Source organism: Passer domesticus, chromosome 19, assembly GCF_036417665.1.
Source record: "Passer domesticus isolate bPasDom1 chromosome 19, bPasDom1.hap1, whole genome shotgun sequence".
NCBI lineage: Eukaryota > Metazoa > Chordata > Aves > Passeriformes > Passeridae > Passer > Passer domesticus.
Genome location: NC_087492.1, coordinates 2,663,208 through 2,671,952, shown reverse-complemented (window position 1 = coordinate 2,671,952; position 8,745 = coordinate 2,663,208). Strand labels below are relative to the sequence as shown.

The 8,745-nt window shown below is 50.5% G+C and overlaps 1 protein-coding gene across 2 annotated transcripts in view; it reads left to right on the top strand.

The window, feature by feature from the left end:
* The first annotated feature begins 743 nt into the window (after positions 1-743).
* CLTC (clathrin heavy chain) overlaps positions 744-8,745 on the top strand; it is a 29,790-nt gene continuing 21,788 nt past the window's right edge. For both annotated transcript variants that reach the window (XM_064394491.1, XM_064394490.1), the window contains exons 1-2: positions 744-905; positions 8,269-8,476. In XM_064394491.1, coding sequence (XP_064250561.1) covers positions 864-905; positions 8,269-8,476 — 250 coding nt within the window. In that variant the 5' untranslated portion in view covers positions 744-863. The remainder of the gene's footprint in view (positions 906-8,268; positions 8,477-8,745) is intronic.

Here is an 8,745-nt window from a genome sequence, read left to right as displayed (position 1 = left end):
ACAAGGACACCAGGGGATGGGAGATCCATGAGATCATGGGGCCAGGGATGCAGGGGGAGAGGAATCCCTGAGATCCTGGGGACAGGGACACCCTAGGGATGGGGAATCCATGAGATCTGGGGACAGGGACCAGGGGATGGGGCTCCTTTAGATCCCGGTGACAGGGATGCTCCAAGGATGGGGAATCCATCAGTGTGGGGACAGGGACAGCAGGGGCTGGGGAATCCCTGAGCTCATGGGGACAGGGACACTGGGGATGGGGGAATCCATCAAATCCTGGTGACAAGGATCTTGTCCCCTCGGTGTCACCTCGGGGGGGGGGGGAGGTGGCTCCATCACATCCCGGTGGCGGGGACATCCCTGTCCCCTCAGTGTCCCCAGGGAGGGGACACCCCGCGGCGGTGGCAGGGGTGTCCATGGCACCTCGGTGACAGCGACACCCCGGGGGGGGGGGTGGCCCAGGGGCTCTCCCGGTGTCCCCCTCAGTGTCCCCTCAGTGTCCCCCGGTGTCACCTTGCCCGGCCGCGCCGCCCCACGTGACCGCGCGCGCGCGGGGCGGAAGTGACGCCGCGGCCCCTCGGTCGCATGATGTGGCAAAAAAAAAAAGGCCGGGGAAGGCAGGGAGGGAGTGATGCGTCCCCAAATAGTCCCTTCCGGCGGCGCATCACACCCGCCGCTCCCATTGGCGCCGCTCGCCGGGATCCCTCCGCGCGGCCGGCCGGCGGCGGCAGGTGCGGGTATCCTTCCGCGGCGGTATCCTTCCGCCGGCGGGGGCAGCTTCCGCACGGCCCCGCTCCGCCATCGCGGCCCCGCTCCGCCCGCACCGCTGAGCCCGGCCCGGCCCGGAGCGCCCCGCCGCCGCCATGGCCCAGATCCTGCCCATCCGCTTCCAGGAGCATCTCCAGGTGGGCGCGGGGGCGGGCGGGCCGCTGCCTCGCTGCGCTGACGGAGCCGCCCGGGCTCGGTGCCGGCGGAGCCGCGCCGGGCCTGCCCGCGGTGCCTCCGTGAGGGCCGGGCGCGCTCGCCCCGCCGGTGTGCGGCTCGGGGAGCGCTGCCCGAGGGCACCTCCCGGGAGGGGCCGGGCCGCCCTTGGCGGTGCCCGCGGGCCGTGCCCGGCGGGGTGGGCGAGGCTGGCGCGGTGCCCGGGCGGGCCGGGCGCGGGAGGCTCCGCTGCGCTTGCCGGAGCAGCGCCACGGGGAAATCCCGGCCCGGCACGGGCTGGTGGGGGGGGTGAGCTGGGCAAGGTGAGCGGTGTCCGTGTGCCGCTTAATTTTATTAATTCGAATGGTGTTAAAGCCTCTGTAGCTCTAAGCACAGCCGTGCTGCCGGTGGTCCCGCGTGGAGTGTGGTTTTCTGGAGGAGAAGGCGCGTATTGCAGCGGAACGCGGGAGCTGCCGCGGCTCCCCGCAGTGCAGCTGTGGCAGTGCAGGTGCCCCGGTGCCAGCTCCGCTGCCCGCTGGCCTCTCCCCAGCCCAGCTCTGGCTCTCCTCGCACCAGAACCACGCGCTAATGGTTTTCTTTCCCGGTGATGGCAGTGAATAGGTGTAAGGTGGCTTCCTGGAGCGGGCTGCGGGAGTGCGGGGCTGCCTCCCTGTCCGTGGGTGAAGCTGCGGCGCAGGGAGGGGTCTGGAGGCGCCGATCCAGTTGTGCAATGGGCACTTCCTCTCTGACAGGTCTGAAGGGCGAAGTGCTGCGAGGCACGGGGCTACCGAGCTCGGTTTCACTGCTGAGGAGTGCTTTTTTCTGTTTTTAAGGAGAGTTTTTCTAATAAAAGCTGGCACACCTGGCCGAGGTCTTCTGGTGGTGTGTGGTGCCAGTGTCTGTGTTTGGTTTCTGTTCAGCTGACTGGGGCTGTGGTGGGCAAACACACAGTGATGGATTTGCATGATTTACAGTGCCTTTTTTCCCTAATTCAAATAGAAAGCAATTCATTTCAAGGCACCTTGTTAAAAGAACCACTGCAGAATGAACCACTGTAGCCTTTGTTGAAGGCTACAGCTGTTCACAGTGTTTAAATAAACACTGCTTTGGTGGTTGTTTAGGTGTGTAGCTGAGCACTGAATGGTTTTACTCCAACATCAGTTTAAAAGCAGGCCAGAATTCATCGTTTAGGTGTCCCTGTAGTGAGTAGCACTGACAGGAGCATCTCAGGAATTGGCCAGAGCTTCACCTCCCAGCCAGTGCCTTGTCCTGCTGGTGGCAAAGCCCAGACCCAGTCCTGAGGAGGTTCTGTGCCCTCAGGTGAAGCCCATCCCTCTGGGCAGCCCAGCTCTCACTCGGGCATTGTGGCAGTGCACCTTTGTGCATTATTTAAGCCCCAAACCTTGCATGTGACCCACTGCCAGGTCTCTAATGACATGAGTCCTGTTACATAATGAAACTCATCTGCTTCACGCCAGAAGTGCTGGGAGTTTCAGGCCAGCACTACGGTGGAACAGGACTGGTCTGCCTCCAGACTGATTTATCTGTTTATTTGGGGTTGAATTTGCATTTTTCTCTGCCTGAACCTCTTCAGTGTGGAGCACTGGCTGAACCAGTATCTTTTACAGCTGCACACAGGAGCTGATCCTTTCTCAGATGGGTGTGCACCCCTCTGAGCCTGGGTGCACGTGGCTCTCGCCTTTGAACTTCCTCCTTTCATTTCATTGAAAGAATTTCAGAGGAATTTGGATTCCAGGAGTTAATTGCTTTTCTGCTGAAGTTCCTGACGTAAATTTTGGGAGCAGAAACGCTGATACTGCAATGTTTTTGCTATCCATGCTCCTGGGAAATCCTCATGGACTCAACAATACAATTTCTTGAACTGTACCTGACCCACATTGTCTAGGAAACTTGTTGTACAGGTGTTGTGCAACACCTGCAAGTTTGTAGTGGTTCTTAATGAAAATGAGGTACCCAGCTGGAGCCTTAGCCATAAAAACCAGGTGATGGATTTGAATGAGAAAGTTCTTGCAGGCTATTGTTGGAATCAATCAATAAACACAGTGTGATCCTAATTCTCCACAGATTCATTATTAGAGGTTAAAAATTGGTCAAGTACAAAGCTTGTCCTGGTGTTCAGCTTCAAGCCAGTCCATTAGCTGTTGCTGTTGGCAGCTTGGCTGTGTGATTAGGGAGTGAAAAGGTGAAAGCTCCAGAAACCTTGCTCCTGAATGCCTCATCTCTTGGGGGCACAGTGCTTTGTACCCCAAATTGGAGCTAAAGCTGGACTTTGGACAAGTAGGTAACTTGCTAGGGAGGAGGGAGCTTTCTGGGGAGTGTAAAACCAAAAAGTGTTGTCAGGTCCCAGGGTTTGTTTGTCAGAGTCACAAGCTCTGCAATCTCAGCAGCCCCAGGTGTGCAGACTCTTATCTGTGTGGTGTCTGTTGTTCACCCCTGCCTTGCCACCAAGGAACATCAACAACAGGCTGTGCAGAAACTTCCCTTGGGAATTTTCAAGGAGGAACCTGATTCCTGTGCTATCAACACTCATGTTATAAAACTTTATATAGCTGTTGCCTTTTTTTTTTCCCCCAAAGTGGCTATGAGGAAACAATCCACTGTGTATGTAGTGGGAGATCAGAGTTCAGTGTGTGGGATGATTGCAAATCTGGTTGCTCCTGTGCAGGCTTCAGGGATTCCTGAAATGTGCCTCTGTGTGTTTGAGGGTGAAAATGAAACAGCTGCTTTCTGTGGTGGGTCAGTGGAGCTTCTCTAAGATGACAAGTTCTTGATGAGTGAGGAGGAACCAGACTAATTAGCAGGTGATGAACTGTGGTTGCCACTTAATTTAACCACACTACCCTGACATATATAAACATTGAACTTGGACCAGGCCCACTGCTGTACTGATTTAAGGCATTAATAAATACTCTGCTGGATCTAAATATTTTTGTTAGACAGTCAGAGAAAACTGCCAGCTCAGGCTGTGCACTTGATAGCAAGACAGAACTGCTTTTTTACCACTAGGAAAAGGGGGTTTGTATCTATTGTTCATTGATGGAGCAAACCTGAATGGCAGCTGTGCTGTTCTGCTGTGGTGGTGCTTGGTTAGCTTTGGAATCCCAGCTGTGCCAGAGAATAAAACAGGACAGCCAAGGCATCATAGAACAAAATATATAAATTCAGTCCTTTGCTCTAAATATGACAGACAGCAAAATTCTTCCATGTATTGTGCTGACAGTGAGTTAAATACAGCCTAAACCACTAAATCTCTGCTGTAACAGCATTAGTTGGAAGCAGTTACATCCTCTCTTGATAATACAAGTCAGGAATTAGAGGACTGTTGTGCCTAATGCTGTTTTGGTGGGATTCTTGCTCCCTGCTTCTTAGTGGATCCAAATTCCTAAAGCCAGTGATTTTAGAATATTCCTACAGAGGGAAAATACCTAGCAGAGAGTTGAAGTGTCTTGTGGAGGGAGAGATTGTGTGTGTGTCTCAGCTAATTGGATAGGAGCAATTAGTTAAGCAGTTTATGAGCTGTTCTGGGCATGTCCCTCAGCAGGCACTGAGGTGCAGGGCCCTGCCTGCCTCGGTGCCTGTGCTGATTTGGTGCTTCCTGCCAAACTGGAGCCTCAGCCAAAGAGGAGTGGGACTCAGGGGTTCTGAGCTCCAGTTCCAGCAGGTCCAGCCTCACTGGTGGAACTGAGGCAGTCCCACAGCACATCTGTGGCTGCTGAGAGCGGGTGGTGCCTCAGCCTGCTGAGGGTGAGGCAGAAAATAGGAAGGATATAGAAAGAGGAGAGCTCTTGAATGTTAGAGAGGTTCTTATCTGTTGAAAACACGACTTCCTAGGCTGCCACGAGCTGTAACTCTTACCTTGCACTGGTAAATATGAAGTACTTTGCCATGGACTGGCTGTGGGACTCTCAGAACGGCAGGGAGTAACTAAGAGAGCATCACAAACACTAATGGTTTTGTGTGACTTGTGTTTGCTTTGCTGAATTTTCATGTGTGGAGTTAAAAGAGCAGCTCAAGTGTCTGCCTTGGTCAGTCAAAGCCTAGGAAAGCATGGCCTGGGATAGAGCTAATATGATTCATTGCACACTGAAGTGCTTCTCAAAAAAAAAAAAGGGTATTTTCCACTTTAGTGGCATTTTCCAGCTTTGTGATTTCTAGCAGCATGCAGATAAGGAGCCTCTGGGCAGGGGCTGAGCAGCAGCTTGTGGCCACAAGAGCAGTGGTTATATCCTGTTGAGTGTGAGAGCTGAGGTGAAATGTGTGCTCAGCACTTCCGTGCCCTTCTCGTAGGCAAGGAGAAATTATCTGACAGCTAAGCAGACTGTCCCAAGAAAGGGAACATTACAGGAAGGGGTCAACAAAGAGACTCCTGTCAGCAGTTTTACCATTCAGTTTGATGTCCCATACATGTGACAACTTCTCTGGCTAAGTTACCAAGAATGCACTTGAGTTATCTTCCAGTGAAAAAATAATTCTGGTAATCAGACATTGCCTTACAACGTTACAATGACTCACATCTCAGGGCTGCTCAGATAAATGCCATCACAGAATTCCATGGTTCAGCAGAGCCTGCAAGTGCCTGAAGTGTCTGCTCTTGGGTGAGATGAGTCCTTTGGGGCGACGTCTCTGCTGAGCACAAGAGTTGCTGCTGTCCCTGACAATCTGTTTCATGGTTCCACTCTACTGGAGCAGCTATTTCACAGAACACTTTCTTCCTAACAGGAGTCTGGTGTAACTGATCTTTCCAACAAATGGTGGTGTAAAAGAACTCCAACTGTAAATCAGTTGCCCAAGGACAGTTAGCAAGTTCTGCTTTCATATCTGCTTAAAAGCCAAGGAAGTGGGTTTTGTAGTAAAATATAGCAATGTCTGAAATTCCTTTTTTTTTGTTTTGTTTATGAATCGGTGAAATGTAGTGGACCTGGTGGAACATTAAATATTTGGGAGTATTTCCCTTTGTAATAAAGAGAAGAAGAGGTAGAAAATCTGCCATAAACCCCTGTACTCAGTTTTAGTTCAACTCCTGAGTTTGTACATGGAATAGTATTGAAATTTTCAGAATAAAAGCCTTCAAAGAAATATTTGCTGTCATGTTTCCTAACAGTAATCTTCATCTCTGTTTGCTTTGCTTAGCTTTCTAAACATGCCTGCCTCACTCACCTGAACTTCAGCCTGTTTGGGCAGGAAAACAACCTATATTCCAGGGAATGATCTCTGCTCAGGAGTTCTGTGCAGCAAAGAAATTCACTGTTGGCTTCACCAGCTGGGCAAGGAAGTGCCACTCCTGGCTGGTGACACTCTTGTGTAACCAAACACAGAGATTGTCTTTGTCAGAGTCAATTTCCTGAGCCTTGAAGCAGATGTGCTTCATACACTTGGTTTGTTGAGATGAAAGATGAAATGTTGGCAGGAGTTTGTGTACTGAGAGACCTTGCTGATGGTTTCACCTCCATCAGAAAACTTCTCCAGCCTTTCTTCAGAGCTCCTGTGCCAATCTTCTAAATCTTTGCAAAGAAATACCTCACCTTTGATAGCAGAAATTTTAGAAGCCTCCCATCTCCCACGTGGGTCAGTGCCTCAGACCTGGCACTAGCAGATGGCAGTTTGCTGGAGATTAAGGTAAATCTGCCTTGCAGTATCCAAGCACCTTTGTGTGGTGGTTTTGTCTGGACCTCCCTAAGAGGTCCTGCCATCTGCTTGGGCTTGCTGCTCTGATTTGTTCTGTTGACACCCTTTGAGTGTAGTGCTGTGAGTTATTGCCAGGCAGAGTGCTTGGCTCCTGCAGCCACCCCCTCTACCAAATTAACGAGGAAATCGAATGCTTGATAAATGATTTGGCACTTGCTGAGCCTGCAGCCCTAGCAAAAGGAAATGCCACGTCCCAGTAAGTCACTCCAGCTCTACCAGATCAAACTCCCACATCTTGAAACCTCCCCTCCCTGCAGGGTGTGATTGGGTTGTGTATAACCCAGCTTATGTGCAGTGCAAGAGGTCTAGGGGACGCTGCTGAAAGTGTGGAAGGGACTTTTGAGCTTGAATCTAGAATCTTCTAAGTGGCTGGGGAATGTGTGGTCAGGGTCTGGGATGCTGGACCTCAAACAGTTGCTTAAATCTGAGTAAAAGAGTTCTGACCTGTTAAGGAGTTAGGGTTTGATTTTATTTTTTTTTTAATAGCTGTCAAATGCTGTCACCCAAAGGTTTCCTGTCTTTATTGTCAAAATATTCTCTGCATAACCTAGATCATCCATCCAATGACTCCTGTGAAGGTTCTGTTAACTTGCTGTGGCACGGCTGAGATGTTACTTGTTCCTCACATGTGCTGTTGAGAGCCTGGGCAAAGGGGAAGTGGAGTAAAACCATCTTTATCAGGAACTGCAAACAGGCAGGAGCAGAGCAGCTGGGGCATGGCCTCCTTGGAGCTGGTCAGAGCACAGCTGATAAGAGCTGAGAGCTCCAAACCAGCACAATCAGCCTAAATTGGCTTTGAAGGTCTCGCCCTTCTTGGGACATCTTGTCCTTAAAGAAAAATATCAGAATATTAGAGCTGATAGTTCTTCTTATAGGAGAAAACTGGAGAAGATGTGGACAAGCTGGATATCTGTGTGATATGACCATGACTGCATTTTCACTCTTAAAAATGCAATAAACTTTGTTTCCCTACTGACATCCTCCTCATACAGCAGCTTTGCAAAAGTGCTGTTAACTCAAGTGTTTTGTTGCAAGAAATGTGGGCATTGAAAGGCTTAGGGGAGCAGGCTGTGGCTCAGAGAAGGAAGTGGTTTATTGATAACTTCTGTGTTCAGCAGGGCCATTGGTGGTTTCAGTGGTGCCCAGCTCTGCCTCCTGCTGCGAGACAGGCCTGGGCTAATTGCTAGACAGGCAGCTTTTTTTAGCTCCACAGGGATAAAGATAAAGCTCAGACACCTCACGTGTGATGTTAAGCTTGAAATAGTGATAGCTGTCAAAGCCAGTGATGAGTTCAGGGAGGAGAGCTGGTGAGAGTGAGGGTTGAAGCTGCAAGTCCAGTGTGGTGAGTTCAGTGTGCTTTAAGCCGTGAGAGGGGCTCAAAGATTGAGTTCTAAATGGTTGAGTTGTAAATGGACCTTGAAGGCAAGACACCAAGTGCTTGAATGCTTCTCCAGGAAGCCTGCTGGGCTTGGTTGAAATTGTGCAACAGAGTGTGTTGTGCAGGTGTGGGGTAGCAAACTGTTAGTTGCTGTTTTGTCACAAAAAAAGGCAAAGTCTGATATTTCCTGTGACATTCACAAAAGCTGCTTGTGGCTATACCAAGGTAATAACTTCACATTGAACCTTTTTCTTCTCTTCCAGCTCCAAAATCTGGGCATCAACCCAGCAAACATTGGGTTCAGCACTCTGACCATGGAGTCTGACAAATTCATCTGCATCAGAGAGAAAGTAGGAGAACAGGCTCAAGTGGTGATCATTGACATGAACGACCCCAGCAACCCAATCCGGAGGCCAATTTCAGCTGACAGTGCTATCATGAACCCTGCCAGCAAAGTCATTGCATTGAAAGGTATGGAGTCCTGATAAAGGGCTCTTTGAAGTGGATGGAGAGCTAGTTTATGAGGGACTGAGGTCTCCCAGGTAATTTATGTGGGAGGATCCTGTAGCAATTTTCCACAGCTTAATGGGAGCTTAAGTTGAATGCATTTTCAGTTCTTCTGGAGGAAGCTGGGCAGGGAGCTTCAGCTGAGGCTTCCTGCCATTTTGCTGATTATTAGGATGAGGTTTTTCCTTCAGTCCAAATGCTTGCAGCTTCTGAGCAGGGAGAGCTGGAAGCCA